This window comes from Crocodylus porosus, unplaced genomic scaffold, assembly GCF_001723895.1.
Source record: "Crocodylus porosus isolate Cpor-Errol unplaced genomic scaffold, CroPor_comp1, whole genome shotgun sequence".
Lineage (NCBI taxonomy): Eukaryota > Metazoa > Chordata > Crocodylia > Crocodylidae > Crocodylus > Crocodylus porosus.
In genome coordinates, this window is record NW_017728950.1 from 15955910 (window position 1) to 15974215 (window position 18306).

At 43.3% G+C, this 18306-nt stretch overlaps 1 protein-coding gene across 3 annotated transcripts in view; it reads left to right on the plus strand.

Moving 5' to 3' along the window:
* The window catches only part of PRDM6 (PR/SET domain 6), a 119872-nt gene that overhangs the window by 100146 nt on the left and 1420 nt on the right, over positions 1 to 18306 (plus strand). Inside the window, exon 8 of one of the 3 annotated variants that reach the window (XM_019555318.1) lies at positions 5244 to 10467. The exons of 1 other annotated variant lie outside the window; for it this stretch is intronic. In XM_019555318.1, the coding sequence (XP_019410863.1) occupies positions 5244 to 5358 (115 nt within the window). In that variant the 3' untranslated portion in view covers positions 5359 to 10467. Of the gene's footprint in view, positions 1 to 5243; positions 10468 to 18306 lie in introns of those variants that run through there. One more of the 3 variants, XM_019555319.1, reaches the window with a different exon arrangement.

An 18306-nucleotide genomic window follows, 5' to 3' on the forward strand; every position in this document is an offset into this window, starting at 1 on the left:
CATCCCTTATTATTAATGAAAGAAACCTGAATTGCACCTGAGTAAATTCTAGTGGTTACCTAGAATGCTGACTGTACTTGACGGTATCCTCATGAAAGGTAGTATAAAGCATAACTACTACTATTCATAACCACAGCTGTGTAATAACACAAAAAAACCCTTCAAAAATAAAGTTTAGGTTGAAGCTCATCTGAATATCTGACCTCAGATCTAATAGAAAAATCAAGTTTTGTTGTATATTAAATCAGGGATTGGCAGTCTACAGCCCCTGGGCCAAATCCAGCCCACAAAGAGGTTGGATCTAACCTGGGAAGGTCCAACCCATCCCAAGGTGGCATGGGGGACTGGGCAGCGTGGAGTTGCATCAAGCCATTTGCCTTCTCCACAGCACCCTCCTTTGCAGCCTTTCCTACTGCTCTCCCATCCCTGCACATACTCACATTGCAGAGGGACCTGGTATCTGCCATGAGCCTAAGCACAGGCAGCTTGAGGTCTCAGGGATGAAGTGGGGTGGGGGACTAGGGAGGGTGTTCGAAGGTATGTGTGGAGATTTGTAACCCACAGTGGCAAAAGATCGCCAAATCCTGTCCTAGGGCTCACTGCTGAGTTGAACTATTTTCTCCCGTTCTACAATAATATTAGGCAGACTTTAGGACTAAACACAGACCGTCAAAAAGACTGAGGCTGAATCGATTAAATCATCACAGATTAGTCTAAGACGCATAGATTGAATTGATAGGCAAGTGGAGCAGATAGCTTGGGCCACAGCCAGCCTGCCCACCCTGTGAAGGAGGGTTTACGGGGGAGTTGCAAAGCATGCTGAGATGCTGGGAGACTGTGCATTCATTTGACTATGAAGGGGATCAGGGACAGCAGTTCAATAAACTGATTTAACCTAAATCAGTTAAGTTTGATACTACATCCATCCAGGTTTATCTTAAATTGGTTTGGGCCATTTTGAAAGTGGTTTATGTGCACTGGACTTCTGTTCCATTACCAATTTGAATTGATTTCCAATCACTTTTACAGGTTTACATATAACTTCTGTCCCTAGCCCAAGGTGTATAGGGTCCTTGTACACATGGGGGGAGGTTAGTTCCCCTAATTTGAAATGGTGCATCACAATTAAAAACGTACGAATTAAAAACCCACCATTTCAATTTAGGGGCTACCATCACTGTGACAGAATAGTGACAGCCCGCCATCAACTCATTCTCCACCCACCCACTGCCATGGGCAGGCTCTGCGTTGGGTAGCGGGGAGCGGAAAGTGGCAAGGAGCCTGATTCTTTTTTTTTGCCCCTTATGGAGCCTGCCTGCCTCTCATGTGGCCAGTGGGCATGCTGCTGATGGGCCCTGAATTGCAAGGAGCCCCAGTCCTTTCAGCTGCAGTGGCAGCACCCCCTGGGTAGCACCTGCCCACTAGCAGCTCACCTGGGTTGCCCCAGCCCAGGGGCAGCCACCCATGAGGAGGAAAGGTCCAGGGCACCCCTGGCTGCAGGAGAGGTGAGCAGGCTCTGTGAGGGGGGAAAAACAAAGGATTGGGCTCACCACTTTTTTTTTTCCTGCCAGAGCCTGCCCACACAAGCTGCCTGCCACTGGATCAGGCAGCCCCTGGGTGCGGGGGGGCCTGGTGCTTTCCTCCATGGCAGTGGTGTCCCCTGGGGCTGCCCAGGTGGGGTGCTAGCTGGGCGGGTGCTGCCTCAGCTTGTAGGCAGCACCCAGTCTTATCCAACAGTGCACGGGGTGCTGGAAGCCTAGGCATGCTCAGGGAAGCTTGGGCTTGGTGAGCTTCCAGCGCCCTGTGCACTGTCCCCACCACTTTCCGACTGCCTGGGACCACCCAGAAATGGGCTGGCTTGCCCCTGGGGCAGTGCAGGAAGATAGGAGGAGGGCGGCTGGGTGTGCTGGTGGCCAGAGAAGGTGGCCGGGACAGTGCACAGGACACTGGAAGCCTGCCAAGGCCAAATTTCTGCGAGCCCACCCAGGCTTCCAGCACCCTGTGCACCATCTCCACTACCTTCTCCACTGCCAGACATGTGTACGTGCATGATTTTTTTTATCCACAGTGGGACAATTTGCCCTGATCAAACTAAAATATATCTGAGGTGGTCTAAGTTGCCATGCTCAAAAAATTTAAATGTGAAAAAAAAATGTGCATGTATACACAGTGAAGTCATTATGACAGACAAATGATGATTTCCCATCACTTTTTGTCTCATGTACATGACCCTACCATCATGTGTACAAGCGCCTGTAGAGGAACTTAAACCATTTAAGTACAAAATAGTAGCAGTAATCTGTATGCTGAGAACTGGCCTGACTTGACCCAGCTCCCACCTAAATCACTTTGGTATCTAGAAACTAGGTGGTCCCTAATTCCCCTGAAGGTTTGATCTGATAGGAGTACTCTGGATGTGCATGACATTCACCAACAGACTTGGGCAGTTACAGCTGCTTTCCTTTTAAGATTAGAAGAAGTGGTCGTGCCAGAATACAAAATGAATAGAGCAAGCCACAGAACAGTTGTAGAAACCCAGCATCATGAGAGGACTTTGGGATTTGTATCCCAGGAGGAAAATAGACTCTTTCTGTCACACCAAGTCAGAGACCTAATCTCAGAGAGGGCAGACACATCCCATGTTTAGTGTTTTCCTAATGATTAACTCTTGGCACAGCGTGTGGGGGGTTTTGGACCACTATTCTGAATCAACTCTTCCCAGGCACTGCATAGGGAGCTCTGAGTTCTGGATATTATTCTGGGGCCAGATACCTAGAAGTCAGGGATTACAGCACCTAATTTGTAGACACCTATAGGAAGAATTGTATTTCAACTAGTGGATGACCAAAGTGTAGCTTGAAACTAACTCTTGAGTTGCCCGGCTCTTTGTGTAGGAACAAGTCCATTATCTGCTGTGCACACATTAGCGCCCCCGCTCCAACCCCTTACAGGAATAGGATTGCCCTCTAGAGATGTATAGACATCTCCCTATCCTATAATGGAATACTAGCACTGTATTGAATTTTTGTCTAACATTTTTAAAAAAAGATGCTTCACTTAATAATCTGATATTGGAGTGATTTCCTTTCCCTCTTTTTTATATAATTCTTCAGATTCCTTTTTATTTGATGAACTGCTCTCCTGTTTATGAGCTACACTGTATGATGGCTACATGTGTGCACGTGTCATATAATACCCGAGACAGGAAGTATTTCGGTATTCTATGTTACAGTTGAGATTTTCAAAAGTGGGTGCCCTGAATTTAGCTACTATATGCACATTTAGGCACCTAAATACATGCCATAATTTTCAGAAGTGGCAAGCACCTACAGCTGCCAGTGACATCTGTGGGATTTCTACCTCTGAAAAAATCTCAGATGCCCAAACATGGATTTAGGATTCTAATATTAGGCACATAGGTTTTTTAAGAAACCCAAAACTTAACTTATATCTATTGTATATACATTATATAGGTACACTCATATGTACATTTATATTTATTTATACATGCATATATTTGTAGTCTACTGTACACATACACCGTTTATAAGGTTACACATATTAATAAAAATAACAAAATTTCAAGATCAAGTAGATAGTCATGCCTCCCATAACCCAAGCTAATCCTAGCACTAAAATTGATTCTAGTTCCTTCAAGATATATATATGTAAAGAATATAATAATGTGTAAGTTTGTCAAGCAATGAAAGGTAGTATATTTTGACACACTAATCCAGTAACTAATCAGTTTTCTAATAAACAATCAGCAATACACTAATGTGTCATCAGCACTTCAGGAGCTCTGGAGAGAGGATGATCTGCACATAGACGTTAATGAATACACCAAAAATCATTAGGTGATCAATATTTCTGAGTTATTTCATTGAGCTGATAGGTCTGATACATTAAAGCTGACATTTTACATTTGTCAAGATCACAGTGTAGTTTTTAACACTGGAACAGGCTGCTAAAAATATTCCCAGAAAGACAATCAAAGAAACACAACTTAGGCATGTTGACATTTTAGGCTGGTACAGTAGTTTAGACGAATGAATGTGTAATATTTGAAGACTGAGTTCCTAAAACATATGTTTTCTACACATTCCAATTATGTATGCATATACATATTTTATCATTTTTGTAAATGGCTAATTCTGTGGAGATTCACTGTTTCCTATGAAGAAATAAAGATGGATAGAAGGCAATGGCAACCATTGTTTTCTTCGCTGCTTCTTTGAAGATGAGGAGTTAATTCATCATAGTGATACTTTTATTGAAATCTTTGAAGATAAACATCACACAGCACCATTAAATCAAAGGTAGATGTTTGAGTGAGAGCCTTTCAAAGAAAGTCTATTGTATCCCTCATTGTATTTCATGAAATTGCATCTAGTATTCACAATACTAATTAGAAAGAAAAACAAATTTTAAAAAGTTGAGATTTGATACAGTAGATTGTCTTTTAGAACAGGGCAGATGATTCCTTCTGAACTAGGGATACCCCTGTCCTATCCCCTCAGAAACACTGCAACATAATTAATTCATTCATTAATTTGTTATAGATTGTAGTCCACTGGAGAGAGAAAGAGAGCAAGTAGTGTGAAGACTTAAAAGACAATGAAGCACACATTGCTGACCTTTATGAGTTCCTTCTCACCCCACACATATGTCAAATGCTGTGAATGTTTTCAGGCAATTGATTAAGCAATCACTAATCCTACAAGCTTGTTTAACATAAACCAAACTGCATAGTCATATCAGATAAATAAAGAGCTTTCTCTTGTTATAATACATAGCAATTACTGCCCTACAGCTTCTTCTCCAATAGGTGAATGCCAGATTTTAAATGAGCAGAGGGTGAAATTCTATTTGTCATCAATTTCTCCTAGGGGTTACAGAGCAGAAAACTGCAGACAAGCTGCTTCTTTGATGGCTTACTCCTAAAAAGCTCTTTTTGTTCTTTATCTATTTGAACTGACAGTGATCAGAGCTACAGCAGGACAGGCCTCTCTGGAGAAATCACCTTCCCCCTGTCTATTGACAGATTCTTCTGTTCTGAATCAGACAGGCCTTGTCCCATCATAGGCATCAAGGCCTTGGAAGTAGCCACCAATTAAACCTCTTGAGCCGGTAAAATCTGAAGCCACTTTTGAGTGTCTGTTCTGATTAGGCAGGATGAGACAAAGCCCATCACCCCCCAGAAGCAGCTCCCCAGTCTCAATTTTCTCTCTTGCCTTCACCAGGTGCGAGAGGTGTGAGAGGAGCTTCACACAAGCCACCCAGCTGAGTCGACACCAGAGGATGCCCAATGAGTGCAAGCCAATAACAGAGAGCACAGAATCAATTGAAGTGGATTAACTGATTGACTGGTTGGAATTAAACTGCAAGGAAAGTCATGATTAAATGTCACGGACACTTAAGCAAAACCAAAGATTTCCTCTGAGCAACTTTCAATCAGTCCCAGAAAACCAAAAGCAGTAATAAAATAAGTAAGATGTTAAGAGATATTGATCCTGGCATGGAAGTGAGACCAGGAAAGAGATTATTTATTTATGACTAGGGATGAGACTTATTTCAATGGACAAGTTACCTGGGACTGCTAAACATTTCAAGTCCCACCATGTATTGCTTTATTTCTAAAAGCCTTTATTATTGTTATTTAATACCAAAGCGAGGAATCTCAAGGGTTCTTCTGCCCATAGTTATGACTGAGAATGCACATGGACTTGTTTATTGTTGCACCTTTTTTGTAGCATGACTCTAAGGACCCAGATGTAATCCTTATATTTGGCTGGGTTGGGTTGGGTTAAGTTGGTTTTGACATGGCTATAATAGAAATTGTTGTCTGAATAGTGAGATGGAAAGTGATCAAGCACCACATCTGAGTTGGCCTCCTCACACCAAAGGACATTTCATTTTCATGGTTCCAAACCTCACATTGTGTGCACTTTTTCTTGTAAATGTTTTTATCAGATAATGTATTGGCACCGAAGCTCTGGGAAAACCGAATGAGCAACCTTATATATCTGTACATACACAGTTGTGCAAAGATGTCAGAAAGAAAGACAGTTTAAACAAAGGCACATTTTAAATAGGATAGCATCCCTTTGAAAGTGAAAAGTGTTTTCAGCAAAATTGTAGTTTAATGTTAAAAAACCCCTGTATATCTGAATATCCTGTTGTAAGCAGCAAAACAAAAACTAGGTTCAAGTTTTCATTTAGATGGTTGATTTAATAACTTAGCAATTCCAGCAAAATGAATCAAAAACCCACTTTACAGTATCCAGATATTTCTATCATATTGGCTCAGGTTCCCTTGAAAGTAGTCCCAGATCAGTTTCAACAAACTTGGGCTGAGCTTCAGTATTGTAAAGGCAATCTGAATCCAGGTGACTCATGAATGGCTTCAGGCTTCATTGCAGTCACTTGAGGGAGATGTATTTCATCTTCTTTCAAGGCATGAGTCTAATTCTAATTAATGTAAAAGAAGTTATGCTTACTTAGCAAGGGAATAGGTGTCTGCACAAAGATTCTGACACAATATAACAGCGTACTGAATGTGCGTACGCGGGAGAGGCTAAACACTGAAGTAGTGTTCTTTATGAACAAGGTGCAGCTGACATGATACATTTTTATTGGGAATTGCACACTTTGGATGAAATTCTGCCACATTAAAGTCTCTGGGAGTTTTGCCATTTATTTCAAAAGGACCATGATTTTACTCTTAATTTGTATGGTGCTAGAGGTTAAAAAGATGCCCCTTTGAACCAAATTCATATTTAATAAAAGAAAAAATAATAAATGTTTGCATGCGAGTAAAGTCTTTTGTGGAGGGTGGACTATTTGTCATGTTTTACACAATCTTATAAAAGTGCCTAGTCCTTATGGATTATAGACACTGCTGTTGTATCATCTCATCACATACTTGACAGTACTCCCTCACTGATTTCAGTGAGGACTTCTGTTCAAAACTGGTTGCACAATATAGCTAAAAGCAGTGCCTTTCTTAATCAATACCATCAAACAGCACTACTAGTCTTTTTTCATACCTGTCAGTTGATGATACTTCGTGATATTTTAAAATGGTAAAACAAAATGTGAGTGCAAGGCAATCCAGGACACAGATCCTGGCACCAATTAAGACAATGGCAATAATCCTATTAGCTTCAATTCAACTAGGAAGTCACACAACATATATAGTAAACAAACATTTTTAGTAGCTATGTGCACAATAGGATGCCATTTGGAAAATGACTGTGCTGCCTACCTCCAAGGCTGAACTCACTGGAATAAGGAAATTCAGTGCTGAGGAAAGGGATATTTGGAAAAGTGGGAGCTGGCATTGGCAAATGAAGGTCAATGAGAGTATGATATATAACCCATTCCCAGGGCTAACCTATTTTTTTGGTGACAACATCTTGGCTTTGTTAAGTCTCCCAGTTTATCATGGTATTACAAGAGATTGCTGGTCATTTGGAGCCATATGTCCTTTGTATCTTATCTCTAGCATTGCTGAACACTAACTGTATGAAAGCAAGGTACTTATTTGTCAACTTCTACATTGTTTTTCCCTGTTGTACCCATACTGGTATGATCTTACAGAGAGGTCTGTTGGAAATTTTCACAGCATCGTGCTCAACTTTTCATTAAATTGTTTCATTTCACCAAAAAACTGCTAAATTTTCTTCACTTGTTTTCAGTCAAAATGGTCCTCTGTCAGTATTAAAAAACCTTGGTATATTTTAGACTTTATAACTTCATTTAACCAAGGATCAATTTTGCTTTAAACACCCAGCATATTTAAGCTTTGGGTGTTTCAGAGCTAAAAATGCAATTTTATAAAAATGTAAAAAAGCCAGGTTTTAAATCTTGATATATCATACTGCAAAATTGTAATTTTATTTTGTGAACTGCTGTGAAGAAAAATAGCTCCATTATGTTTACCTAGTTCTAATTGTAGGGTTGCTTTTATAAATGTTCAGTTGATTATTTGATCATTTTAAAGGAATTTATGGGGAGGGTTTTGTTTTTCAACAAATATAAGAAATTAAATACCCAGTCCTGTAAAAGGCTGAGCAACATTGACTCTCAATTAATTTATATAGTCCCTGCCAGAATTTTGCAAAGAAAGAACAGGGAAAAATAACACGGTAAAATATAAATTAAAAAAAAAAAGGGTATAAATCTTGGGCATAGCTATCTTAACTGTGTCCTCTTCGTTACGTTTTTGTATTCTGCATTACAGTTTACAATTTTGCCAAAAAGTAACGTTTAGTGCGACTACCATGTTTTGCCGTGTGGGCATCAAAGATGTAAACTACTTTGAGAAAAGTTGCTTCTGTTAATGTTCCAACTTCTACAGAATTAGCAAATAGCTTATCTAGAAAAAATGCACCTCTCTTTTGAGTTTCCACTGTTTGAATGTTGGGTAAATGTCCACATTTATGGACACTTATCTGAATTTATTATTTGAACTACCTGAGGTTCTAATCTGCTACAAACTGGTATTTCTGTAGGAGGATTTCAAAGAAGTTGGGTATCAACATTGTAATTTAAAGATCAGCACTCAGGCCTCATTGTGTTCAGAGCACAGATTGGCTTGAGGAGCCATAGCTACTTTACAGAAACTGTTTCTAAACCTTTCAGTACATCTCTAGTGATAATATGATGCTTGCATGTTATTTTAATAGCACAGTATAAAATAATCTCACTAGAATGAAGCACTCATATTTAGCACTTGAACAGAGCAAGATTCACATGATCTCTGTAAAATATGCAGTCATTTCAGAGAAAACTACAGAGATGCACAGATTTTGCATCAAACTTAGGCGGGAAATGAGATAAGTTAAAGTCTGACAAACAAGTTATGTTGGCAGTCTCTACTGCTGTATTATTGAACCATTCTCTCCTATTTCTGTGAGGTGAAATCGGTGGTAGTTTAGAGCCATCGGCATCTCAGCAGGTAAGACCTATATTTTGTAATTCTTTTTTAAGGCCCTGATCCAGCTAACACTGAAACATATGCATAAAATTACAGATGAGCATAAGGCTATTGCTGAACTTGGATGGCCTTATTCCTGACCTTATAATTATGCGCTAAAATGATTTCCTAATGGGGGTCTGCATCATTTTAAGCACACCAAAGTATAATTTCTGCAGAAATCATCTTGTTCTTCCAGATAACATTTTATTATATTTGTTCATCTTAAATCACTATGTTGTGCCAGAGAAGCAATACAGTTTTAATTACTGTATTGCTTTCTCTAAGACACTTTTATAAAATAGGTGGTGGCGCATAAATACAATTCAGTGGGAAACACTCCCACTCATGATTTTATAGCTGGTGTCACACTTCAGCAACATGATTCAACACTGTACGTCCTACTGAAAATCAGCAAGCTGAAACACATCCTGAGTTGGATTAAACAACATCCAGTTGCTTTCTGCTCTTGCTGAATGGTGAGCAAGCTTTGTTCAGGTATGGATGGAATAATTAGGCATTTGGATCCATTAAGAACGTAATCTTATGTGCTTGAACAGAGTGAGTGAAAGCAGTAAGTGAAATATGATTACCTCAAAATGTAGTCATTATGTGCCTACTTTTTCTGAAGCTCTTATGATGGGCTTTGAAGTTTGGTAAATATGTGAAAAAGTCACACTTCCCAACCTTGAGGCATCTAAAGCCTTTTCCCCAACAAGTAAATGTGTATGTTTCTAATTTTGTGCAGCACACGGAATGAAATATCATATACACATATAAATGCCCTTCTCAGAAAATCTTCAGGTCCTCTGTGAAAACACAAGCACGATCCCAAATAACATGACACTTTTGGATACAGAAATGACTGTCTTTCTTTGAAGAACAGAATTTTGAATAACATAACAATTACAGTAAACTCCTTAAAGGCTCTGATGTGTGGGTTGGCCACATTTTTTGGTATCCTTATCTCTCTTTTTAGTAGCTATTTATCATTTGTATGGTGCCGTTAGCGTATGTGGTGCTGTCTTATAAGTGCCAAACATGGTTTCTAAATGATAAATATTTGAAAATCAAAAACGTGGCAAGTCATCTGTTTCTGAAAGTTATATATCGCTATGACTTATTTCCAATTTATCATTAGTGCACTTTTTTGTTGCATCCAAATCCTTGCTGTGTATGAGTTCCCATAAATTAAAATATGTTGAACAGTGTGCAGTCTTTTATTCACACTCAATTTTTGAGTTTAGACATGATTAAGCCATCTGAAAAAGGGCAAATCCCCATGCAGTAGATGTAGACTATTCTGGAAGGGTCCTTTGTTGTAATAAGAATAATAATGACACTGTAATTAGAATGGTAAACAGCTTGCTTGCATTTTTTAAACTTCATAAAATTGCATCTTTTTTTACTGCCAAGGACCAATTATGTCATGCATGTAGCTGTACTCTTGTGATATAAAATGTAAAGATACCATTGTGTTTAAATGAGAAAACAGGCACACATTTAAAGGGAAAAAAAAGACAAAGAAATGTAAATATATTTGATTAATAAAACATTTTATTATTATGTTGTATGAGTTTGCTCCTCTTTGTTCATATTTAACATTTTGCAAATGTGTACAGATGAGAAATACAAATACGTTTAAACACCATTGGGCAAAAGACAGTGTCAAAATAATCTGAGCGTGTTGCAATATTGTGTGCACCATATATTTTCTGAATGCCCGACAACATGATTTCTTAGCCTGGATGTTGCAAAGAAGTTTGCAGCATGATCATCTTTTTGTCTTTCCTTGCAGCTATATGGGAAGATGGGAGAGAAGCCCAAGTTTTGGGGGGGGGGTTTAATATGGTGTAACCAAGGGTCACAGTATGGAGAAGGGGAAGAACTACTTCTCTGTGAGATTCTGTAGCTTGTTTTACAATACAAATAATTTGACTGGGTTTACTTACTCTGAGCATGATTGTATGATCATTTACCTTTAAAAGCTTTAACCTTGACTGATTTTATTTACTTGAGCCCTGACTTCTAAGGACCACCATCTAGTGGGCTACAACAGAATTTCAATTTTCCAGGTTTATTGACATATTCTCTCTTTCTTTTTAAGTAAATCTAATACCAAAGCTGAAAGCACTAATCATGTTCCACTGTGAGGAACCTTCTGTGCCTTTTGTAACATGATTTCACTGCAGCCATATATGTCAAAGAGCCATGATTAGTTCACTAAGTCACCCCTTGTTCCACTTGAAAAAATACCACTTGAGTATGAGAAAAATATGTCAGTTTTTGTTGTTTTTCAAGTTATATGACCTTTTATATAAGCACCAGAACCACCACGGTAGAATAATTGTGTGAAACTACTGTACTTGAAAAAATACGCAGGTAATTGGCCAGCAGGCTGCCTGCTGGTTTGCAAGTAGCTTGGATAGTCAATCATCCAAGGCAAACGTCTATATATGCAAGGAAAGTTCTTTAAAACAAGAAATTGCATTGAGTCATGCTGCATGAGATTATATCCCCTAACCTGTGTAATCTGTCATGAGCTAATGAGACACAAATGTTTAAAAGGGGGGAGAATAGTCCTTTTGGCTGGTGGCCTAATCTAAGATAGCTCAAATAGATTCTTGGTCCACCTTCTCACTCCCTTTCTTGTGAGTGATTTAGTAGGGGTGAGTCTCAGGTCTCTTACTAGTGAGTCCCTATGTTTCTTTTTTTTAGTGAATTTACTTAGCTGGTCTGAGAGTTATGGAGACTTAAGTTTGACCAAGAATAGCTTGGATACTCACAACACTTGATTCTATGCCAGATCTTAAACTAGTAAGGAAGTGACCCAATCAGTCTTTGATTTCCCAGCCTTTGTGCTAGTTGCTTTAACAACATGGCCACTTGCTCACAATATGAACAAAGACTGCACTACACCAAGCTTGCAAAGTAGCATAGTCACAGTTAAAAAATAGCTCATTTGGTGCAGACTACTTAATCACTACCAGACGGTTAAAAAGAAACCTCCTTTCAGTCATCACAAACCTGGGCTAGATTTGAATTGGCAACTTTTGGGTAAATGATGCTGTATTTTGACATCAATCTCTGCAGTATCCATTTTCCTATCCTCCCCCTCCCCCTTTTCCCTGGTTGATTAAGGAACTGTAGTACAGGGTTTCAGATTAACCATGGTCCATCCCCAAGATATAGACATCTTGTTTTAGACAGAGGTTACATGATGATGATTAGGCATTTGGAGCTATATCTGTAAAGAGGACTTAGGTTCAGGAACTTTTAGGTGTCTTAGGCTAAGGACAGGGGTGTAGGTTGTAACCGTGTTTGGTCTAACTTGGTTGGTCTAATAAAAGACATCAGATTCACCCAAAGAACCTTGTCTGCCTTAGGCTAGGGAAAGACATTCAAAAAGCCCAAGCATGAATTAATTCAATTTTTGCAGGTTAGTCTAACCTGCAGAGCGTGGACCAATTTACAAGTGGATAGATGTTTGGCACATGCCTGCAGCGACTCAAGCCGAAGCCAGGGGGTACTAGAGTAGCTCTCCCACCCACAAGGGAGGAGGGGGGCATTGCCAGGCCCCAGCAGCTCCCTGACAGGGAGAGTAAACCCTGCACGAAGGGCTGCCTGGCCCCAGATGGGAACTCTCCCCCCCTCCTCCCTCTTCCCCACCGCCGTGGGGCTGGGAGGGGGGCCCTGTTTAGTGCTGGGAGGGCTCTTTTCCTGCCTCCTCCTGCACCTGCAGTGGAGTGGAGAGCGGGGCTCTGTGCAGCTGCCTGGCTCCAGAGGGGGACTCTTCCCCCTGCTCCTCCCCCCCCCCACCCCACAGGGCAGGGGGAAGCTCTGTTCCATGCTGGGGATGAACTCTTCCCCTCCACCTTCACCTCCCAGAGGGGCAGGAGGGGCCCGGAGCTCAGCTGGGCAGGGTGGGGGGTGAGGGTGGAGGGTGTTGGGACCCCCACACACTCCCCCGCCATGGCATGCAGCCCCTGCTGCTGCAGGGAGGGAGCTCAGGGCGCTGGTGCAAAACACTGCACTGCATTGGGAGAGGGTGTGGAGCCTCCCCCATTGCTGGGGCTCTGCTCTCCATGCCTGCAGCTCCAGCACTTGCAGTGGAGGAATCCCCACGCTGGAGCCTGCTGCCTCCCCTGCTCCCTGCTGTGCAGGTTCCCGCATTGCCAGGAGTGGAGGGAGCCCTGCCCCCTGCTTCCATGCAGAATCCAGCACGGGGCTTCTCCTCTGTGAGTGCAGAGCAGCAGGTGCATGGCACGGAGCCCCTGCTGGTACTGTGCTGGGGGAAAAAACAGCAGTCCCGTGAAGCCTGCCCAGCCATTTCTATCCCACTCTGGGGCCAGGCAGCATTGCATAGCGCACCCCCACTCTATGGCAGGGGGGGTGGGGGAAGGGGAGGAGGAGGAAGAGTCCCCATCCAGCACATCACAGAGTCCCCTTCCCCAGCCTGGGAGGAGGAGGAGGAGGGGGAAGAGTCTGCCCCAGCAGAGACCAGAGCTCCCCTCCCCAGCCTGGGGGACAACCAACCCAGCATGGCCCCATTAAAGGTGAAGGGGACAGGGAAAAGGGTTAATTCCTCCCTCCATCCCTTCTCTGCAGCCGGGCTCTGCCATTTCCAGGGGCCACTGCTGCAGCCCCCTCCCCTTTGCTACCCAGCAGACAGGCAGAATTAACCCCCTCCTTGCCCACTTTGTGTTAACAGGGCCATGCCTGCCAGTGTCTCTGCTAGGGCCGTTCCCTGCTCTGGCTAGAGATCATAGAGGAGGGGTCAGCTCAGCAGCTAGAGCAGAGAGCCCTGCCCAGCCCAGAGAGCATGCTGGGATGCTGGGGGAGTCTGGTTTAGCTTAAACCAGCAAGGGGTCTGGGACAGACATTCCATAAACTGGTTTGAGCCAAATCAGTTAAGTCTGATACTATATTCAACCAGGTTGATCTCAAACTGGTTTTGGCCATTTTGAAACTGGTTTATGTTCACTAATGGTTCTGTTCCAAGTTTAAACCACTTTCTGATAACTAAAAAAGCTGGTTTATGTGTAATGTTTGTCCCTGGCCTTACTGTCTACAGGAATCCACAGCCTTGAATGAAGCATCTAGGCTCTCTAGCCATGGCATGGGAGAGTAAGGTAGTTGAGGATGTGGTCCACAAAGGGAACATGCTAGCAGGAAGCTACCTAACCTACAGCAGCTCCTCTCTTCAGCTGGCTTCTGAAGATCCCATTCTTAGGCACCTGATCTCTCCCCAAACGGTATAAAGGGAATCTGGTTGCCTAACTCAGGGATAAGATTTCACCTGACCAATACAACATCCAGCAGATTTTGTGGGTTTGGCTTCTAAGTAACTGACATATTCCTGACTGTGGGTCATTTTTATACAACCAGCTAAGAGCAGAAACCAAATTTTACACACAATTGGCCTTTGGTAGCTGTGGATGCAGCTTTCTCCATTCACTAAAGCAGAGCCAATAATAAATTCACACAACAGAAGAATCAGATCGGAAAAACACAACTGAATCCAAATTAAGGGCAGGAGTTAAAAATGAGGAAAGCCTGAATATTAGGTATTGGATATTTTATTTGGTAGGATCAAGACATTTGCACTTCAGCCCTCCAGCCTCACTTCTGACAGGCACTTGGTCAAATCCAGGTCTTTTGTTGTGTGGTACCTGTTTTAATTCTGGAGACTCCCCCACTTAACTTTTTGTAAACCAAATCAGTCTTGTAGTAATTGTAGTAGGCAATCCTTTCTGGACAGATCTGTACTGGAATAGCTTTCTCTCAGATGCCTCTCCTTTGGCAGCAGTGAAAGAGACATAGCCTTCTTTTATACTTTGCATGCCCCTCCAGTCTCTCAGTGCCATCCAATTTGTATTTATTTTTTCTTCAACTACCTTAACCCTCTTGCATACTACTGCATGCAAACAGCATCCCTTGCATTTCTTAAAACGAGTGTGCATGCGCCTGAGAAAAGAACTTGCTTTGTTTATATTGGCATAGTGGGTCTTAGGAAAGCATTTTGCTTTTCCATAATCTAAGTCTCCATGAAAATGACTCAAGTTATAATGGTTAGGCAGAGCCTTGGACCTGGATTTTTTTCAGGGAGCCAAGAGGATGCTGGCTTGAGGAGATTGCACCTCTGGAGACCAAAGCTTCTCTTCTAATTCTGTCTGGCAAAATTTATTTATTGTATAGGTGGTGGCTCTCTTGTTAGCCTGTGGTATGAAAAATTATTAGAAAGCCAATACATGACAGGATTCCCTTAGAACATATTTCAGAAGATACACACATTTGTATGTACAACTGCACATTTTTGTATAAATAGTCTTAACTACAGTGTCCTACCTTGTCTATTCTTTTCGCTGTGCATTCATGACATGTAGGTAAGAAAGCGATAATGAGCATGATGCCAGATCCTCAGCTATAGTACAGGAGTATTTGAAGTCTATGGAGCTTTGCTGATTTATAACAGCTATGCAGCCATCTACCTCACTGTAAGGACTTTGTACCTTCAGAAAATCTCTGTACCTTCAGAATATCTTTATGCAGGAGTAGCATGCAAAAATATCCAAGCTAGTTCCAGACCAGAAGCAATATAACTACATTAATGCAATGCTATATACACTAATTGGCTAATGTGAGCAGTGGGGCATGTTAACTTAGGCCGAGTGCCGTACTGTTGTGACCATACAGTATCCTGTTCAGGACCTAGCATGCCTAGTGCAAGGATCTCTGCATGATACAGTGTGAGCTGGCTTAGGGTATCTTGCTAAAGTGCAACCTTGTATTGCTCTTAGCATTTCCTAGCCTCATTTACCTCCTGGTGTTCTTTGTTTAAAAAGCCAAAATTATCTGATTTTTTTTTAAAAAAAAAAACCCAAATTTTCTGATTAAAAACCCCCAGATCCATATTTTTCCACAATTAAAATGCAATGCCACCATATATATACATTCAGGGACAAGGGGCACTATCCACAAAGGGGTCCTAACTTCTGGAAGTAGCCAGCCCAACAACAACTGGATCCTAACATTACTGAGCTGGCTCAGCAGCATGATGGGATTTTCAGCTCAAATATTCCCATGCCTATCCATCCTGCTGGGCCCAATTTAGTAAGTGTTCTTTGAGATGTCGTCCCAGGTTCTACCTTGCAACAATCAGCCACAGGGTAGACATGTATGCATGTGTATACCCCATGTTATTGTTTCTCAGGACTCCCATGGAAGTGCCCTAATCACCAGGATATTGGTTATTCACTCACATTCTTTCCTGTTGAACTGTTTCCAGTTTGCATAAATAAATATTCACTGGGATATAGACCCAAACTATATCCTAGGTAAGTACCTTAGTCTCTTGCTTCCCTAATGAATATTTGATTATTTATGCAAGATGGAACATGAAAGCTTCTTCTCTCAGAATATCCAATACCTGGGTGGCTATGACATGCCCTCTGACCAGGGTTCAAATCCATGCTCCAAATTAGAAAAAATGGATTTGAAAACAGGTCTCCCTTCTCTCAGGAACATGCCTTAACCATGGGACCGTTGGTTATAACTGGGTCGGGGGGGTAGTCCTTTCTGATTCCTCTCCCTTCCAGTTCTTGTGAGAAAAGGCTGATCTGGCTTAGACACTTAACTCCCAGAAAGGACCAAGAGCAGAGTTTGGTACGTAATTACCAGGGATCTGGGTTTTCCATTTCCTGCAGAAAAATGTGACTTTTCCCTTCTAATGGATAAAAATCACGGATTTTCCCTTTTAAAGGAGAAAAATTCAGATTTTCCCCCTTTGAAATGGGAAAACACAGGTTTCCCCTTTTGCAAACAACTCTCTGCAGGCTTGCAGAGCTCCAGCATACAAGACCTACTTGCAAAAGGGTAGGAAACCCTAATCCCTGTCTGGAGGGGGCAGGGATGGGGGCAGGTCCTGAGAATCTGAGTCACCCAAGGCTGGCTCAGACTCACTTTCCCTTCTCCAGCCTTTGAGGTAAGTAAGGCTTTTGAGGGCTGGGCTCTGGGGGTGAGGGGCAGCTGGGGGCCCTCCTGTAGGACTGGGGGGGGGTTGGGTTGGGTAAAGGTCATGCTGCCAGGAGGTTGGGGCCTGCGGGGAGAGCCGGCAGGGTGAGCTGGGGGCGGGGCAGGGGTGCGTGTATGGCAATCACCCTGTCCCATACCATGGGCCAAGGCCAGGGTGGGTGTGGGCTGCCTTATCCCACCATGGCTCATCCCAGCTGGGATCAGGCCAGGGGTGCTACCCAGCTGGAGCAGCAGTGGCAGCTGATTGGTGCAGGAGGGAGGGATTGTGCACTGCCAGGCTGGACGCCGTTGGCACAGGGAAGGTAGCTGGGGCTAGGGGCACTGCCCAGTCAGGGCAGTGCCCAGGGCTGGGGCCAGGACACTCAGGGTGAGCCTTGCTCACCCTTTGCACTAGTGGCTGCTGCCCCGCTGTGCCATATCCCACTGGCCTGCAGCTGCAGCAGCTGCTGGCAGCTCTGCTGGGGCTAGCACAGGAAGCAGTGGCTGGGGCCATGCTGCACAGTGGGGCATGGGGAGGGGAGGAGAGGAGGGGAGCAGCAAGGCTAGCAGGCCTGTGAGAAGTGGCAAGTATTCACTTTGGATTTGGCTGATTCAGAGGACAGTGATTCAGTTTGGAGATTCCAGCTGATAAATCTGTTGGGATTGAGGGAGGGATTGGGGCTGGGATGAGCTACCTAGTCAGGGCAGGGAGGGTGCATTACTTGGGGAGGGGGCAGGGGGTGAGGGACGAGGGCGCAGCAGCGTTTTGAGCAGGGGCTATGCCCTGCCATTGCTAGCCCAGCTGGGACGGGTGGGATGTGGGCATGGCTCGCACTGGGTGGAAGGGGGCAAATAGCAGCAAGGCAGAGCCCCTGCTCCCAGCGCAGCCACACCTATATCTTGTGCCAGCTGGCAAGTGGCAGCAGTGAAGAGTCCCCACTCCCAGCACTGATGTGGGTGTGGTGGCATTGGGAGCAGGGGCTCTGCCCTGTTGTCATTTGCCCACCCAGCCCAGGGGAGTGGGGGGCACAATATTGCATAGCCCCTGCTCCCAGCGCTGCTGCACCCATAGCCTGTATCCTGTGCTGGCTGGCAAGTGGCAACGTCACGGATTCCCCAGTCCCAGCACTGATGTGACCTCAGCAGCACTGGGAGTGGAGGTTATGCCCTGTTGCTGCTTGCTCCCTTCCACCTGGAGCAGGCCGCACTCGCATCCTGCCCTGCCCCACCCAGGCAAGGAGCAGCAGGACAGAGCCCCCGCTTTGAGCCCTGCTATGCCCTCAACCCACACCCCACCACCCTGGCTGGGCAGC